An 18,955-nucleotide genomic window follows, 5' to 3' on the forward strand; every position below is an offset into this window, starting at 1 on the left:
ATACCTTTAGCAATCATCTTTGCTTCAGCCTGCAGTCTTTCCAGATCAAGATTATCCAGAAATGGATCAGATCCTTGGGTCTTGCTCTTTGGATCTACCTTCCCAGAGATGGCTGCTTCCACATTTCCTGATTGCTGTTGCAGCTTCTGTTGCTCTCTCTTCTCTTTCTCAAGTAGATCCTGAAGAAGAAGAGGTTGTTCATGGAGCAGACGTTGCCTTTTCTGAAGACTATTAGTATGGGCGCTTCCTGAACTTTGACTAGTCTGCAGCTGAGTGCCATCACTGGTTGTAGGCTGAGAGGCAACTGAAGCAACTGGCAGTTGAGAAGTACTGTTTGACTGAATGTTTGATGCAGGACCGGGTAAGATGGCAGCTATCTGGTCAATTGTTGGGACACCCCCTCTTGGTGCACTGACAGAGGAGCTCAATGTTGTTTTTGTTTCCACTGATGAAGTACCTGGACTAGCTTTGTCTTGAAGTCCCTGGCTATGGGACTGAGGTTTCTCTACGAGTTGGGAACCAATTATCGTTGTTGTTAACTGCCCAGACTGGGCAGTCAAAACTTTACTTCTCTGACAAATTGATTGAGAATTTTCGGTTGCTTCTATTTTGATTGTTGCTTTACCCAAAAAAGTTGTGGATGTAGTGAGTGCCTCACTTGGACTGGCTGACACTGGAACTGAGGTACTTGTTTGCAGCACAGAAGCTGACGTTGACAAAGGAACAGTAGGAACAGATGCTGAAGTATTTGTGATATCCGTATGTACAACAGTTTTCTCTTTTGAACCTTTATCAGAAGAAATATTTGTTCCTTGAGATTGTGTTGCGGACTTATCATCATGGTTCATCAAACCTTTGGAAGAAGATTCTTCAGAAGTGTTACTGCTTACTGTAGCAGAAATGTCTCTTCCTGTTTTAGGTGCATCTTTCCTTCCTGAGCTACTGGTTTCTTCCTTCTTATTTGGATCAGCAGGTAAGCCTGAACTGTCAGTCTGTTTGGGCTCATTAGCAGCAGGTTTGTCTTCAGGAACCTTATCACTTTCCTTCTCCAAACTAGCTCCGGCAGTGGAGGTAGATTGTACTTCATTGTTCTCTGGAGCAGCAGAGGGTATGCCGTTTTCAATCTTAGATGAGTTTGAATCTTTAGGAGTGTTACTTGATGTGGTCATTTCATCAAGAGCCTCATCACTCAAACCAAAATCTTTGAAGAGTTGTTGATTTTCTGCAGAATGTTTATTAGTGTCCAAGTCAGTTCCTGCAAAGTCAATGAGATCTAGTTCACCTGACAATAAGTCTTCCAATTGTGCATCATGGTCTTCCTGCTGCGGTGCCATAGCTGGATCTTGACCTGGTGGCAAGTGAAGGTCGCTCTGCAATGTTCCTGGTTGCTGAGCAGGCATTGCATTATGGATTCGAGGTTGGTGATTCTGAATTGCATTGGTGTTTTGACCTTGGAAAGGAGGAGTTGGCTGTTGGAATGGCAAATGAGGTTGTTGGGCAGGGTGATCTACTATTGGAGACATCATGGGTGACCTGCCATGGAAGTTCGGATGAGTCATTACTTGTCTTGGAGTAGGTGTCCTACTATGGGCTTGCTGCCTCACCATATGATCATAGGGATCTAATGGATTTGACCCAACCAGGGCAGTTCTTTGTTGTAAAGCTCTTTGATGCAGCTTCTCCTGGAGTAGGGCAATGTTGCGTGGTCTTGGTGACAGGGTTGGCCCTGACACTGGCATTCTCGCTCCTTGCTCAAATCTCCTCAATTCAATGAATTGTCCAGGACCAGGGATGCGATTTCCACCATCACTAGGTCTACGCTGAAGGCCTGTAGCAAACTGCCCTTGCCTCCATGCTTCATCTGTCTGCTCAAGGGTCATATTAAACTGTTCCTGTGGTCTTTGATTCACAAATGATGGAGGTGCTTCAGGCCTTGGCATGCCTGGTGTCCCAGGGAAGGAGTTCATTTGCTCATTATTTGTAGCAGGAGATATTTGATCTGACGGAGCATTAGCTGGATAGGGAGGTGGGGGACGCTGATGTGATTCTCCGCTCCAATTCTGATTTTGCATTTGCTGCTGCTCCCGACGCATACGTTTTTTCTCCTGCTGTCTCACCAATAACTGCCGAATATACTGTTTTTGTGCATGCTTGTTGCCATCATTCATTCCGACCCTGTCAGCAGGGGCTGCAGAAGCTGCAGGTGACAAACTTTGGTTGCTGGCGCCATCTGGGAAAACTGGGTTTTTCATGAAAGGAGCCTGCTGAGGAGAATGAATAGGCATATCAACTGGCATTGCATGAGCTGGAGACCCAACTGACATTACATGAGCTGGAGACCCCACCGACATTGCATGTGCTGGAGACATGTTTCCTATCCCAGGAGGCACTTGTGATGCAGAGCCATGAGGCATTCCTGGAGACTGTAACCTATCAATGATGGACTGGTTGTTGGACACAGGCAAGTGATCGCTGGACGATGTCGGAGGAGCACCTTGTCCTGCTATCAGGGATGCCAAGTGCTGCTGATGTGTGTTCACACCACCCATTACACCATGACTTATCTCTTCTGAATGGTGAGGAGATCTTCCTGGTATCATGCTGGGTGTTCCGCTCCTTCCAGACTGGAGATGGATGTTAGATGGTTGTGCTACCATAGGAGATGGTGGCATGGAATCCATGTTCACGGCTCCCGATGACTGGTTGGACAGTGGCATGTGGACAGGAAGTCCAGAATGACCAGACAAGGCTTGACTGTTTGCGTTCATCAAGCTGGAATGTGGCATTTCTGTTAAAAGAGACAGAAAACATACAATTATTTCATATATTCTGCATCACAAATTGCAAGACTGCTAATTTTTCAAATTTTCAAAAGCAGATCTTTTATTGAAAGAAAATTAAATGTATACCATTTATTTGACATGATTCACATCAATGTCCTTTGAGATTGTGCTCAGCAAAAACACTACTTAATGTAAAGACCATCTTCAGAGACTGAAATACGCTATTGCAGCCAATCAAAGAGCACTTATAAGAATATTGAAATGAACCAAATCAAGAGTCACATTAAGATTTAAAGGCTTCATGATAATGAGAATAGACATGGCTTAGAATAACATTTGAAGTCATGAAATGTTGCCTTACACAGACAGGAGTAAATATTCAGTAACAGTAATTTTAGCTAAGGAATGCCCCCAAGATTCATGTCAACATCATTAGACTTGATTCTTACCAGTAGCAGGAGACATTGGTGTTCCTGGAATAGGTGTACCTGGCATTGACTTAGGGCTACGTTGTGCCTGAGGGATTGGGGTAGATGGTTGCTGACCCTGCTGCAATTGCTGCTGCTGGGACGGCCTGATACCTGACCCATCCTGGCCATCACTCATCAAGTCGCCATCAAACTTCTGACGCTTCTGTTGATGAATCTAAAAGAATGGGTTTGAAAAGAAAAGAAAAAACATGAAGGAGTGTGAAAATGAGGAAACCCTATCAAAATTTATATCCTTTCGTGTAAGAGCAAGGTACAAAAACAAATAACGTGGCATCAGGTTTCATATTATTTCTCATGTCCAATCTTATTTTTAGTACCATGATATAGGGACTCTAAGACTAAGTCTTAGGTGTACAACTAATAGCAGTAACAAGTGCCTTTGCACCCAGTTATCAATTCAAATTTAGGTAGATTATCATTTTATTTTGCCGTTTCAATATCAACGCACATTTACACAATTGTTGATACTTACCTGGATACTGCTATTGTTATCCATCTTGATCTAATTTCTCATACATATACCAGTGTGACTTACGAAACTTACTCTTTGGAAATTACCTAAAATTTCAGTGATAATAGGAGCACATATAGGGGGACAATTTGATAATCACATACACATGCAAACCAAACTGTGGTTATAATGCAGCGTACATGCTTACAAGAATCTTGCACAAATACAGACTAGTTTATAGGTTTGGGTTTTTTTGTCACATGAAAGAAATCATCAACAGGGATATCTAAGAGAAAGAACATCACAAATCCAGAACATGAAGGATTTTAAATCTTAGTGTTTTCTTTCCTTTCTTCTAACTGAAAAAGTAGTCTTTGGTAAGAATCAACAACTATAATATCAGTAAGTACACCAGTCATTTTTGTTCCTTTATTTACAACCAAAAATGAATCATTCAGTATTTAATTGAGAGTAATAATCCATGTACTTTGGCATGTGTGAGACAAGCCAAACCACATTGGTGTACTTGTGTTCAGTTCACAAAATCAAAAGTTCCCACCACCAAAATAGGAAATAATCTACATCACACTCTCTTTTTATGCCCTTCATAACTCTCCCTTTACAAACATTTAAATCCATTTATATTCCACGCTATCTAATTATTCAATAACAACAAAAAAGCAATAAATGATCAGCTGAAAATGGTGCAATAAAGTTTGGAAATTCTTAAAATGTTTTTAAATGCCGTAGCTGTAAAACGTAAGATTTCGTCTGCAATCTAAAGTTGTGTGAGAGTGCAGTCACTAAAGAGAAACACATATCCAATGCAGCATGATGAGGATGAGAAAGATAGCAGCAGTATGAAATGGATTTGACAGAGCTTAGAGCATACCTTCTGAGCTTCCTTAATGCGTTGTGCGGCACGATTCTCCCTCGCAAGTTGCTGCAAGAGTGGTAGGAGAGGAAAAAGTGGGGAGGCAAAAGGGGCAACACATGCTGATAACAATGGTTGCTGGTGAACATGCATGATATTTTTTTTCTTTCAACAGACAACTGTACACATGGCTTTGGATATAGATGATAAAACAATATGAATTCATCTTCAAACTTGAGCATGTTAAATATCAAGGTGTAACTAATAAACTTGTTTGCATGATACATTAGCTTCTTTTGACTGTCAAACTTGCTTCTACGCTAATGAAGATAACAAAGATTCATGAAATATATGATCTATTTCGGGATTTTTCTCAACATTACTGACTGAAGTTCTCTCTAGAGGTAATTCTTCAATATATTTGAAACAAATTAATGTTTGAATTCTTTCTTTACCAAACAAAAAAAAGGTTAACTAAAAAATATTTGTCTCTTTCTTTTCTTAGTGAGTGAAGCTACATTGAATGAACTCAAGGGGATGCAAGACAATTGTATATATTTATGAGTGAAAGGCTGAACAACTGAATATAGGATACACACTGAAATATGGTCTCTGAGCTACATCTGTACCATGTCATGCATATAAATAATTGATAGGCCTACTAAAGACACTGTAATACATCTAACTAGGATTATAAATATAGAAAAATACAACAGGAGGATACAATTTACACTTGTAAATTGAAAAGTTATGTTTAAAGATGGGTAAAAGTATCTGGTTACTGTTCATTATATTAAATACATCCTCTGCTACACTGATCTGAAATCACTGAGATTTTGCAAGGAATATAAGGAAAACTGCAGAAACAATAGCACTCGTGTTTTTTTCTCAACTTTTGATATCAGATGTACTAATGCAGAAAGATAGCTATTAATCAATAAATGATTTTTTTTTTTTGTCTTTGCATGCACGCACATGCTTTAAGTGTTAGACAGCTGCACATCAAACCTAGTGATTATTTCACATTCAATGTTTATCATTTCTTGCAGTTTAGTTTTAGTTTTTGTTTGTTTTTGGAAGAGGGTGGGTTCTTTTGAAGCAATATTTCTTTCAGACTATCTGTAATGTAAGGAGATCAAACTGTAAGCACTTAAAGTTAATATTTATCTTAGAAGCTAACCCTATAATAGTATTGCCTGATAAAATTTCACAGACATGAGTCTATTTTTCTATCCATGTCCTTTATATTAACACCAAACCAAGTAAATACAAACAATAATTAATTGGGAGCATACAGCAACTTAACTAGGTGATAAAAGGCATTTGAACACTCTCTTTTGGATGCATTTAAATGGAAATGGGTGATTTTTTGTTTGCACTGGGGTGGAAGTGAACAACATGAGGGAGATGAAGTACATAAGGAATACAAATTGTGTAAAGAGAGTTGTTGCTACTTACCAAGAATGGTTTCTTGTTTCCGGAGCCTGCTTTTCTCCATAACTTGGCAATCTGCTTTGCTCTTGAAGGCCAATCTGTCAAGGATAAAATGACATGTTTATATTACAAATGCAAAATAATGATTATCAACTAATGACCAACATGAAAATGCAGTTATACTTGATTTTGTTTAATCTGAATGCCAAGCTGTGTGTTATTAACCAATTATCAAGTCAATGGATTAGCCTGTTAGGTACCATGGTGGTAAATTGCATGTACAATACGTCAGTTGCAAGGTTATCACTGCATATTGTACATACAAATCATTCACCGCTTGATTTGTTTGTATATCATGCAATAATATATATACAGAACAACTCTTGCAATATTAATCCCTGCAGTAAACACAATTATTAGTTCAATACTAAGGGTTTGTTGCTTGTAACAAAGGGTCTCATTACATTGTCTAGTCCTATGAATACTTCATTGTGCAAACCAACCTGGAAAATCTTTCTTGAGATCAGGGTAGTTGATATTTGCATAGAGGACAGGTGAGATGGTAGCTTGGTTACCCAGAGGTTCATCCTTCTCCCACTTCTTGATGTTACGCTGATTGTAGGACAGGGTTTCACCATCAGTCTCTCCACCACCGCCCCCTCCAGGCCAGGGGCTAGGCGGCTCAGCGAAGTCTGGACTGAAAGCAGGACTGCAAAGCAAGATATAAGATCAACTAGGAGTCACAATCCATACACACGATTTGAGAATCATATATGCTTCAAATGTGATAAGCACTGTGAGAAGTGTACCTGAACTATGACACTTTGTCCAAAAAAAATCTCATAAGACATGAACTACAGAGAAGTACTCATCAACAACAAAACTGAAGCATTTGGAAATTATTGAATGGTAGAAAATGGGCAAGTAAGATAACTCCCCGCTGGATTTCTACTTTCTTTTTAAAGCTTGTTTTGTCCTAATTACCTATTTTACTATGTATACACTTCAACATAGCTTTTTATCATGTCGGGACAGTTCTACTCTACACATTAAACTTCTTCTTTTACTGAGGTTGACATAATGGAGCAAACTTTGTCTACACAGTAAAGTTGTCTTTAAATTCTAAATGCACAATAAGTATTACCTTGCTACGGAGTGCCCAACACTGGCCGCCTGTACCAGTTGTTGTGTAAGCGGAAGATGTGGTAGAGGTTGCTTCTGGAGTTGTTGTTGCTGATGATGATGATGGTGGTGTTGATGTTGCTGCTGGGAGACTGTGCTTGGCGTAGCAGTGTTTGTTGCATTGCCATCAACACCTGAATCATTAGACAGAAAATCAGTTAAGTTCTCTTCTAGTTATTCAGTTCATGTAAATACCATTCTGCAGCTACCTTCTATTGATAGTTAAGGTACATTTATAGATTAAATACCAAGTTTACTTTCAGTAAATTGCAATCTCTTGCAGATCTTATCATCTCATTTGCATGGTTTAAGAGAATTTGTTCTTCTCCCTTAATTAAATCTTATTTCAAAGTACCAAGTGCATACCTGCCAACCTGAGACAAGAGAAATTAGGAGTAAATTTTTCTGGATGGACTACGAGGTCGCGAACCACCGAAGGATTGGGGTAGTAGCCCGTAGATTGGGGGGGGGGGGGGTACACAGGGGGTGAATGCGGAACTAACGATCACGTTCGGGCTGCGCTGTGTACATCTTCTATGAGCGCGAGCGCAGATGTCGGCGTGATCTGGTTATCAGTGCTGTGTTATGCTTTAGTCTTATACATACATACATACATATTGGTATTTATTGAGCGCCTTTACATGAGCATGCTCAAGGCGCTTTACATTTCAAAATAAAAACATAATAGTTATATACTCTCCAAGTGTATTACACTCTAAAAAAAAAATTAAAAAAAATAAATAAATAAATAAATAATTTTTTTTAAAATCGGAGTTTTGAGGCATGCACTCGGAATTCGGAGTTGGTATGAAAAATGCGGAGGAACTCCGCCTAAATCGGGGTGGTTGGCAGGTATGCAAGTGTAAGAAGTGCTACATAATCTGAATCATTCTAGGCTTCAAGCAAAGGTCAACCAGGTAGCCATCATTACTATTCAGTTGCACAGCTCTCGCTTTCATTTATAATTGGGTTGCAAGATGGGCAAACTAGATTGCTGAGGTAGCCAATTTCAAAATTTGGTGGTCATATATAGTCAACTGCTCAAATTTCACTCGAAAATAAAATAAGAGTGAGATTATGTAGTTGCTACACAGACGCCAAAGGACTGTTAGGTTTCCCTGGAGAATCTTAGGTGGTCAATGACATCTGGGCAGCTGCTGATTTCGAGTCCTGGGCCTGGTCTTAAGAGTTGCGATTGATTCGAATCAATCAAAACTTCCAATTTATTCGCAACTCCTATCTCTTAAGTACAGAGTTGCGATAAATTTTAAATTGCAATTGATTTGAATTAATCTCAACTCTTTATAATACAGGGCCCTGATATTATTATTGTTGAGTTTAATACCTGAGGTTGGTGTGTTTGTAGAGCCAGCGTGATGATGACCCTCTGGACTAAGTACCCCTGAGAACAGATCTTCAACCTCCTTACTGTCTATGTGAGCCAAATCTGATAATGAGAACAAAGAATATGACATACATTACGTGATACGTAAATCATTCAACAATCTAATAATTTCAACATACTGTGATTTTACTGTTTGAGAGGGAGAATGTTTATTTTTTTCCAATGCATGTGTCCCATCATTTTTTTTTCTTTCTTTTTGTTACAATTCAAAAAGGGCAAATCGCTTAATAACCCAGTCACACCAAAGAGACAGAGAAAAAAGTTATATTATCTGAAACCTAATAACCAATAAACAGTCTGTTTACAGCTGGATTGTAGTCGGAGTCACAGTCACTGAGGGAATATACAAATTCAACAATCCTATTGAGCAAACATATATTATTTCTTCTTCTTGTTGGTTTCCTCTAAGAACTACTGATTGATTGAAACACTGATGTAGCTCCCCAAAAAGTGAATACCACTTCCAATGTGTTGCATAACAATGCTATCAGCTTTCAATAATGCTTACCTTCAGGAACAATGTGTAGGTTATATGAAAGCAACGAATCGAGCTCATTGAGGTGATCTGAAGATGAGCTGGCTTGAGTTGTGTGTCCATTCTGCCCGGTCGTACTAGAATGTGTGGCTTCTGCATCGATGCTATCAATATCCAGGTCTGAAAAAAGGCGAGGAACAATAATATGCTTGAAATATAGTTCTATACAGAGGTGACCATTTCAAGAAAGCACAAGTACCTATTGTGTTCTTACAAAAGTTTACTTGGATTAGATCTCAGATGAAGTTGTAACTAATACAAAGATTATGCTCAAACTAGAATTCAACAATCTGGAGACTGCTAAAAGGAAGATATGGTTGCCTATCACATTCTTACAAAATTTCAGTGGTCATGGCCTTCTTCATATGCTCAAATTGTTGAAATACAGGAGAGATAATGCATTTCTTTTGCTTGTTTGTATGCATACGACTCAGCTACTAAATTGTCATATTGCAGCAATCCTATCATGGAGTCTACATTATAAGACGTCACACAATTAGTACTATAATACCCAATTACCACGATGCTTCATGCAAGCAGTGTTGCCCGAAGAGAAAGATACAAAGTTTGACTCACTTTCACCATTCTTTCCGAGACCATCTCCTATTAGCATACCCAGGAGTTCATCTTGAGGCAAGAAGTTGAGAGGATCTTCACCAGAACCAAGGACTCCTGCTGCACCATCTACCGTTGCTGCAGACTGTAAAACAGGTAGGTGTGGAACATAGATCACTCAGTCTTATAAAGATGACAACAACAATGACATCAATACAAAGCACACATAAATTACCATTAATCTAGATAACTGTTCAAAGGCATACAGAAATGCTAAAAGGAATAATTAACATTCACTCATGAATGAGATGATGAGATAATACATTTCAGATACAAGTATTTGTTATGAATGTTCCAAAAAGATTGTGCCTAAAAATGTGGGAAAATTAATACAAATCGCAAACATGAGAGGTAGGAGGTGGACAAATGTGAAGAGAGAGAGAGAGAGAGAGAGAGAGAGAGAGAGAGGCAGGGAGAAATATTATTATTATCATCATCAACATTTGGCATCACCTGTGCCTGGGAGGTGAAAAGTGAACTGAATCACTTTAACCCTCAGGTCTCTCCTTCAGGGATAACCGATAAGGGTGTGCATGTGGACCATGACATTGTAGTTTCCCCCTACTCTTATACGGATAAAGCAGTGGGTTCTTCACATAATCTTCCCACAATCTTCTGTTTGAAAAGCACGTTTTACGAACTGAGCCTAAGACTACGAAATATAAATATATAGAATGTAGAACTGGAATCTTACTTCTCTGTGTACATCTGCTTGGTTGTGATGGGTCTGTCTGGATGAGCCTGCACTCAACGATGACTTGTGTTCTGCGGAGGAGACTTTGATTATTTCAGTACCTTTACTCTGGTGGTGTGATGATGAATGCTTTTTGCTGTCTTCATCTGAGATGTCTAGCCTAGTGTTCATGGTAGGCTGATCTTTGCTTGAGTTTAGCAGCATCTTTCCAAAGAATGCCTCCTAAATGGGTAGAAAGTGGTGAAGAAAACATGAAATATATGCATCATTGTCATGTTCATTCATAATATGTCAACGTTAACATGTCATGAGTCCTCATACTCTCAGTCTGAATAATATTCATGTCTGTATGTTGTTTTGATGTTGTCTGAAGTTTCCAAACATTCCTATCAATCAAGATTTGGTTTGAGAAATTAAATGCAATTCAATACACACTGTAGGCCTTGCATAAAGAAATGTCTACAACAACCAAAACAACAAGTACTAAAAAGGTAATTCTTCAACATCATACTTCTGACTGTAATTAGGGAAATATATTCTCATATATACATGTTAACATTTTACATTCGATCAATTTCTAAGACAGTCATGTAATTTAGAAATTAAGCACTTACACATACCTGAAGATATGATGGAAACTGGTTCTCCAGCTGACTTCTTTTGTGAGCTCTTTTCCTCTTCTTTGATTTCTCGTAGTGACCTTCTTCTCCAACTGAATGAGTTCTCTGGAGAACTGCTCAAAAGAATACCAAAGCAGACTCTTTAAATGAGAGCTCAGCATAAACTTGATGATGAATATACTTGAAGGAGATGCAATGAAGTGTATTAAAAGCTTGAGACAGCAATTAATTGTTTGCTTACTAGATATAAGGACTTTACACTACATACAAGGGACATGAAAGGAATTTTCTCTAAACTTCTTAAATATTTCTGAATGAAAATTGGGTCATAACATGATAACACAGCGATATGCTGTATTCTAATATACAGCAAACCATTAACAAGATAATCCTGTAATCGAAAGCCGGGATAGTACAATTTTGCTCTGATAAAAGAATATGTGGTTTGTACTATATTTTGTCTTTGTAAATGCACTGAGTGAACAAAAGCGAATATTAAAAAACAAAACACATAAGCTGATAATTTATTAACAAACTAAAGTTTTCAGCATGTAAGGAGAGATTTTTCTCTTGTAAAAGTCATTTTCAACTTTATATATTTTCAAATATATATCATTGTTATATCACTCTGCGGGTGCTACGTAGTATTTTACTTACGCTCTGATTGATCCCGTATTGAATCCATGGTATCTGAAGCCCCTTCTGACATACTTCTACTCATGGCTGCAATTCGGTTCTCTTTGTGAGAGTGAAAGCCCCTTGGCTTGGCAATGAAACCTCCAATACCTGGAAAGGCAATGAATCATATATATCCTTATTATAAAAATACTAGCATATTAGATGAACTTACTGAAACTACAGCTAAAAGAACACCACAATAGCTCAGTCGGTAGAGTGATAGCTCAGTCGGTAGAGCAGTGGTCTCGTAATCCGGTGACCCGGGTTCGAAACCAAGGCGATGCGCTAATGCCCTTTGGTAAGGCATTAATTCTCATCACCAGGTCCCTCAGAGAGGACCTAAAGCCGTCGGCCGTCTGGTTGCTTACTTACAAGCATTAAGGCTTTCTTAGCAGTCAGGTAAAATAACCACCACCATTCCATTCCAATACAAATATAAATATTGTTGGATTAGTAAAGTGTACATTCTATATGAACCACGTACTATCCTTCATCACATTATATGATGCAAAAAGACAATGGTCCCATATTCTACTAATTCAGCTCAATTAGATCTTAAGTATGACTCAAGTTTAACAAAAGGAAAACTTGGACCAGATTAATCTCCTTTGTTAAACCAGATTTTGAACAAAAGCTGAAACACCATGTCAGGTTTACAGCTTAGAGGAATACCAGCTTTTGTGGCCAGTAAGTAATACATGTGGAGCTGTTTGAAGGAAGAGAAAACTTTAAATCCTATTCAGGAATGGACACAACAGAGGGATTACAAGGAATTGTATTCTTGGTGATGCAATGACCATGGTGGTGAATATGTCTTTTGTGAGGTGGTTTAGCTTCTGCTATCTCAAAAAAACTCTCCCAAAATTCACTAGCAACTTAAGTAGATCATAACATCACACATAAACTGCAACATATAATCTTGTTCTTGAGTTTTTAATAATGAAAGATTTTGATGAACTATTACACTTGGTTTTTATGTACCATCCACTTTGTTGAATGTTATAGATGTATTCAGCATTTCACCTGACTTCCCATTTTCAACTCGAAAAATTAAATAAACCTACACCCATAAATACTTGCAGCTCACCTGGTCGTAATGATGATCTGTGTTTCGACTTCTTCTTATCATGATGATGATGATGATGGTGATGATGATGCTTCCCCTCACCTACACTACTATCATTCTTCTCTCCATGGCTAAACCCCCTCCACTTCTCTGGATCTACTGAGAGAGAAATAAATAAATCATTATGAATACATGTGGACATATTTTTGTTATTAGCCATAAAATTACCTCAGTTTCTATGTGTATGACAAACAGTAAATGAGTATTATTAAAAACAAAGTTATTATATATTTTACTGAATTTTTTTTTTATTCTTCTTCACTTTTCATATTTTGAATTGCAATTATATGGGGCGAAATTGTACTAGTTGGCATTTCTATTAGAGTTGCCCCAGTATACACCTCAGTCAAAACTATTTGTCAAAGAGCAATAATGCACAAATATCTCTGGAAGTCATGTTCAGTTTGCCATAAATGTGAGAATTGTTTTGTTTTTCATTCTTCTAATTAACCCTGTCAATACCGAAGGAAAAATATCCCATCTGAAGATATATTACATTATAGTTAAACAAGTTCATTTGAAATGAAATGATCGTATAAAGAGGTTCCATGACACACGCTTTTGCGACAACTGCTCTAAGATCAAATTCCTACATAAAAATACAAATTTGCAACTTCATCTCTGGGGCTAAACCGAAATCCTGAGCTTGAGCATAACTTAACCACCATCGCAACCCCAACCCTAACCCTATATCTCAGACAAAATGAAGTCTGAAGCAAAAGTTGCTGGAGCAAATATTGGATCACTCAATATCCCCCGTACCTCTTTCAATACCTTCTGGGTCGTATTCCTGATCAGCGATCTTGGAGATGTCTGAGTGAGGATCAGCCAAGCTTCGAAGGATGGCCAGGCTGCCCATCTTGAGACTTGATCTGACCTTCTTGGATTTCTTGTGCGTGCGAGCCATGGCCATACTACTGATCTGCTTGAAGCCCGTCTCTGTCAAACGAACACCTTCTACAGAGAACTCTTTATTATGCAGTTCTGTATTTTAAAATAAAACAAAGGAATCAAGGGTGTCTGAGTGTTAGTGTCATACAGATTTCATTCTTGTGTACAGAAAGATTAGTCATGGAAAGCTAATGTAAGGTAACAGAAGACTCGACTACTGTGGAGTTCAAAGTAATGAAATAATTGTAAACTATGACATAGATGGTGGATATAAACCACCATTCATGTCAAATTATATCAATCGAGATAACACAAAATATTAACCAAAAAATACAATGGCAAATGTGCCTCCAATAATTCCTAAATTTGCACATCGATTTTTGCTGGGGGAGGGGTGGTTGGGAGAGTCTCAACAAATTTGGCCATCTTAATCACTCATTTACTCTGATGCCATCTTTTCACTTTTTCCTTATCCATCATTATTTTTTCTTTCATGCTTTTATTTTTCATCACTGCAGTTCATGATTTCATGATGGGTATGTAAAGATAGAAAATGTACCTGGTTCTTTTATTGCTAGTTTGGGTATTCTCTGAGGTGGTTCCTCGGTACTGGGTTCTGGAAGCTGAGGTTCCGGTTCAGGAAGGAAGGGTCTGCATAGGGTACAGATAAAGCCCTTGTCCATGGCTCTCTCTGTTTCATCTTCAGTGTACAAACTGTTACAAAGAGCATGCTCCCACCTGAAAGAAGAAGAGAAAACATCCCATCTTAAAAACATAATTTCTCCAACGTATGTTTATATGTTTGTTTTACCTGACTGCTAAGATAGCATGTCTATGCTTGTAATTAAGCAACTAGGGGACCGACGGCTTTAAGTCCTCTCCAAGGGACTTGGTAATGAGGATTAATGCCTTGCCAAAGGGCACTAGCACATTGACTTGGTTTCGAAACAGAGACCACTGCCATACCACTGAGACATTGCGCCTCAAGTAAAATAAAAAAACAAAACAATATAAACCAACTAATAATTATAATGTTCATCATTGTAAATTTTCATAGAAGTCAATTCCAGTCTCTCTATACACCGTAGGAATCATTCCCATCCCCAAAAGTAGTTAAAATTGTATGCCACATCCATTCACAAAGTTGCATTAACCACCAACTAATACACTGAATCCCATTTCTAGATCTATATAATGCATCACATATATTTCCCCTTCAGACATTGTCTCCCCTTCCACCTGGCAATGGTAAGATATTATCTGTTGAGAGACAGAAGGGTATTAGCTCTATGTAAAATGATATGATTTAATGCCCTTCTAGATCTTTAAATATCAAGGAAGAGGATTTAACCTTTGACAGTGAGAACATTGGCAGAGGAGTTCATTGTCTCTGTAGCTCCTGTAGCAGTATGCACAGTGTGTCATGCTGGCACAAGGTCCACACTGAGTGTAGTTGTTCATCCAGTCAGCATTCTCCCCAGGCGTCACTGACCCGCAGTGAGTGCAGCAGACACACCTACAGGGGAAACAAAACAATAGGTGAACTGTACCTTTCTAACTTCAGACATACATAAGAGTAGGGTACAAACCAGTGCATAAAACCCTTGATGCTCATACCAAGCTTGTGTGCTTACAGTAATAAAATACCAAGGGCAATATGGTACCAATAAGGTACTAAACATGTCAAAGCCTAATTTCAACGAGCAACATTTATTTGATCCTTCCAGATTATCCCCTTAGGCTGCAAGATCATATCTCATTTAATTTGGACAAAGAGTAAATAGTTTCCTTCCGAGAAGATGGATTATTTACCAAATCTGAAAAATATTGTAATTCATGATTAAGAAATAAAGTCAGCAACCGTAAAGACAAAGCACATAATTTGCTTTATAATATGTGCTTGTAGGACCACCCCAAATGAAAATGGAGATATGAGTGCTTTGAGAATTCAAGACATGCATTGACTCACTCTGGATGCAAATAAAAACTAGAAAAAGAGAAGGAATTCATTAAGACTACGAATTATTCCTCCTTCTCTGACAAAGCATCTAAGTTCATCTACAAGAAAAACTGAGGGTACTGGTAGTAGTAGTATTGAGAATTCAAATTCAATTTCTTAAACAGAAAGATAATCATAGGGACAGTTATATCCCAAAACCCGACAGTTCAGATATGAATCTTACCATTTGCATTTCCATCCACCTTTGGGCACAGTCTGCAATGGTGGATCTAGGCAGTAGGTGTGATAGCTGATATCACAATCATCACACAGTAATAACCTAGCCTCATCGCTTGACTTGCCACATCCTTCACACACAGTACAGTCTAGACATCTCCAGCCCTTGGATAATACAACCTTCGTGATCTGGAACACAATGTAAGATTAGAGATGTTAACATTCAAAGGTTGGGTATAAAAAGCAGTTTTGTTAAAAAAAGAGGTTGACACAACACATTATAAACTTCAGTCGACTCTAATATAAGGAGCAAGCAAATCGTGGGAAGCAATATTTTTGGGGGTGTTTTTTGTGTTTAAAAAAAAAATTGCAGACCTGGTATTAGTTACAGTGGGCAAATAATCCATAACGTACATGACTGTGATATGTTGTTTTTTATCCCATGCATGCACGATAAGTACATGAATCTTTCATGATTAGAAGCTCAACTAAAACTACAGATGAAACATAATAGCATATAGTGATTTGTATGGGCTTGATTCAAACACCATCCCTTTCAAAATTATAGATTATTATAACAAATGTATTTACTATATCAAATAAAGATAAACAAACGAAACATACCTTTATGCTGACACAGTAAGGGTGATAACACTGGCCACATTGAGAACACGTTAGTAATCTCCCTTCTGATCCAAGACCAAAGCTGCCACAGCTCAAACACATGTCCTATACATCAGAAATGAAGAAATGTAAATTGTAGAAAAGGAAGAGGATATCAGAAATTACAGTATACAGTGAGTATTCAACTGATCAAAATAAAAAATATGAGAATTACAAATCAAAATTTGTAGAAAAAAGTATGCAAAGAGAACTGTTGGCACTGTGTCATTCTTATGCACACATCAAAGAGAATAGTTATAAGGTAAAGAAAGTAACATTTGGCTAAAATTGAGGAGTCTATGTAATGACAGCAGATTGCAGAAGAAACATAAGATAAGTCGTATCTATGTTGTCAAAGGACACATGACATAAGTTGCAAGAGTGCATCTCAGGTCACGACCCCCTAAACATAACATAGTCTCGCATCATGTTCAGGATGATATGGGATACAAAATCACTTTTAGACTTATGGTGATACCAGAGTAAGTGAAGATATTACCTGAGTTGCAGTGAACTTGTCATCCACGGAGAAGAGGACCACAGTGCTATGCATGGAGGTATCTTCCTCATCCTTCTCCTTTGCTGAAGGCTTCTCAACAACCACGGGATCTATCAATTCTAACTCATCTTCGGGCTGTAGAACAAAAGGTTTTACATTTCAATTAATCATAGCATTCCTTTTGTTTACACAAAATGAATGGATTAGATAAGAAAGAAAAAGCAGATGTTTATATCATAAATTGATTGTTTTCCCTTGCCTTTGTCCACAGCTAGTGCAATTTATGTATGTAGGGTTATGGAGATAGGTACAACATGTCAACTCTTCCCCCAGCCCCCCCCCCCCCCTTCCCACCCAAGAAAAAAACAATTGTATGACAGAGGCTGATACCTTATCATGTATTGAGATTAACCATGTTTTTTGCAGTGAGAAAAGAATGGAAATCACTTTGGCATTGAATATTTCACATTTCAATTATGGAAATGAATGGGAATATACTAAGATGTATTTCCACATCAAAACCTCTTATTTGTTGGTAAACTTAATCACTTCTAATATCTGATGAAGTCCCCTTTTTTCTTCCTGTTTAAACATGGAACTGGGGTATGAATGAAAATCTATCATAAATCAGCAATAGGCAAGGGATTAATCCTATTAGTTACTATCAATCTGGTCTATGCACAACGGGTATCATTAGACTTACTGGTGGTGATGCAGGTTGTATGGCAGCAATCTTGATCTTGGGTTTAGGACCTCTCCTGCCGCCAACGTTACCTCCTCCTCCTTGCCTTCTCCTCCTCCCTACAGCTGCATAGCTACTACTGCCTCTTCCCTGCAACAACAATGACAATACCATTCATGACAAATACCAAATTTTGGTAATCAAGGTCTGCCTTTAGCCCACATATCATAAAAATAATTTGATTTTCTTAAAAAAAAAAAAAATCTTTTAAACACACCTTTATTTGCCCTCCCAAATGCAACAAGGGCTTACATTTCTACCAATATCACTAACAATAACGGCCACAATAGTTCAACAAGAACTATTAAAAACACCTGTAATAAACAAAATCTTCTTCACACTGACCTATATCAAGTCTCCTTCAAACACAACTAGGAAAACTTCCTTTAAAAAAAATTGTGGTAAACTAGAATCACTTTAAATGAAAATATATGACACACAGGTGTGGAATAAAATAGCTACCCACCACAAATTAGCATACTAGTTTTCTTATGCAATGACATACAGAACATAGCATTTTTTTAGGCAGCTTGCGGTATCATACGTGAAGAAGGCTTTAGAATCCAAAGCTTACCCTTGGCCTGCCACTGAATCTTCTTCGTCCCATCCTCTCCAGCTGACTGAGTCTATCCAGAGGTTTGCCTCCTCCATGGTGTCTGGTGACGGAGGCAATGGTCATGGACAACCCACTAGATCCTGATAGAGATGCTGAAAACTCCTGCTGCAAATCAAATAACAGATCAGATGTAACTTCTCAGAAAACATCAGGTGGCTGATTTTAAGTGCAACTTCATGCTGGAAAGGATTCATTTTTGTAACTAGTGCCAAACAAATTTTTAGATTATTCTAATGCATAACTCTTTCATTGTATTCAATTTGAGAAGACAATGAGGGTGGTGGTGGTTGTGAAACAGAGAGAGAGAGCCAAAAGGATAGGGGGAAGAGACAAAGGAGAGGAGGGGGGGGGGAAGGAAAGAAACAAGTGAGGGATACAATCAAAGAAAAAGTGTGATATGAAAGAATGATAAGTACAGGAGAGCTAATAAATGAAAGGAAATTAGTGATAACCATCCCCAAAAAGGCACCAGCATCAGTC

At 38.2% G+C, this 18,955-nt stretch overlaps 1 protein-coding gene across 13 annotated transcripts in view; it reads right to left on the minus strand.

Moving 5' to 3' along the window:
* The window catches only part of LOC591084 (histone-lysine N-methyltransferase 2C), a 60,034-nt gene that overhangs the window by 23,021 nt on the left and 18,058 nt on the right, over nucleotides 1-18,955 (minus strand). For 8 of the 13 annotated variants that reach the window (XM_030972777.1, XM_011682993.2, XM_011682992.2 and 5 more), the window contains 21 exons: nucleotides 18,434-18,580; nucleotides 17,821-17,949; nucleotides 17,118-17,252; nucleotides 16,580-16,684; nucleotides 15,963-16,144; nucleotides 15,131-15,295; nucleotides 14,339-14,517; nucleotides 13,651-13,872; nucleotides 12,850-12,987; nucleotides 11,742-11,870; nucleotides 11,079-11,197; nucleotides 10,465-10,686; nucleotides 9,732-9,855; nucleotides 9,129-9,275; nucleotides 8,561-8,662; nucleotides 7,178-7,349; nucleotides 6,537-6,742; nucleotides 6,058-6,131; nucleotides 4,618-4,668; nucleotides 3,233-3,428; nucleotides 5-2,788 (listed from right to left, as the gene is read on the minus strand). In XM_030972777.1, coding sequence (XP_030828637.1) covers nucleotides 5-2,788; nucleotides 3,233-3,428; nucleotides 4,618-4,668; nucleotides 6,058-6,131; nucleotides 6,537-6,742; nucleotides 7,178-7,349; nucleotides 8,561-8,662; nucleotides 9,129-9,275; nucleotides 9,732-9,855; nucleotides 10,465-10,686; nucleotides 11,079-11,197; nucleotides 11,742-11,870; nucleotides 12,850-12,987; nucleotides 13,651-13,872; nucleotides 14,339-14,517; nucleotides 15,131-15,295; nucleotides 15,963-16,144; nucleotides 16,580-16,684; nucleotides 17,118-17,252; nucleotides 17,821-17,949; nucleotides 18,434-18,580 — 5,728 coding nt within the window. The remainder of the gene's footprint in view (nucleotides 1-4; nucleotides 2,789-3,232; nucleotides 3,429-4,617; nucleotides 4,669-6,057; nucleotides 6,132-6,536; nucleotides 6,743-7,177; nucleotides 7,350-8,560; nucleotides 8,663-9,128; nucleotides 9,276-9,731; nucleotides 9,856-10,464; nucleotides 10,687-11,078; nucleotides 11,198-11,741; nucleotides 11,871-12,849; nucleotides 12,988-13,650; nucleotides 13,873-14,338; nucleotides 14,518-15,130; nucleotides 15,296-15,962; nucleotides 16,145-16,579; nucleotides 16,685-17,117; nucleotides 17,253-17,820; nucleotides 17,950-18,433; nucleotides 18,581-18,955) is intronic. The other 5 variants (XM_030972772.1, XM_030972775.1, XM_030972774.1 and 2 more) reach the window with 5 other exon arrangements.

The sequence above is a fragment of the Strongylocentrotus purpuratus genome, unplaced genomic scaffold (genome assembly GCF_000002235.5).
Source record: "Strongylocentrotus purpuratus isolate Spur 01 unplaced genomic scaffold, Spur_5.0 spur5_scaffold_6, whole genome shotgun sequence".
In the NCBI taxonomy this organism is placed as follows: Eukaryota; Metazoa; Echinodermata; class Echinoidea; order Camarodonta; family Strongylocentrotidae; genus Strongylocentrotus; species Strongylocentrotus purpuratus.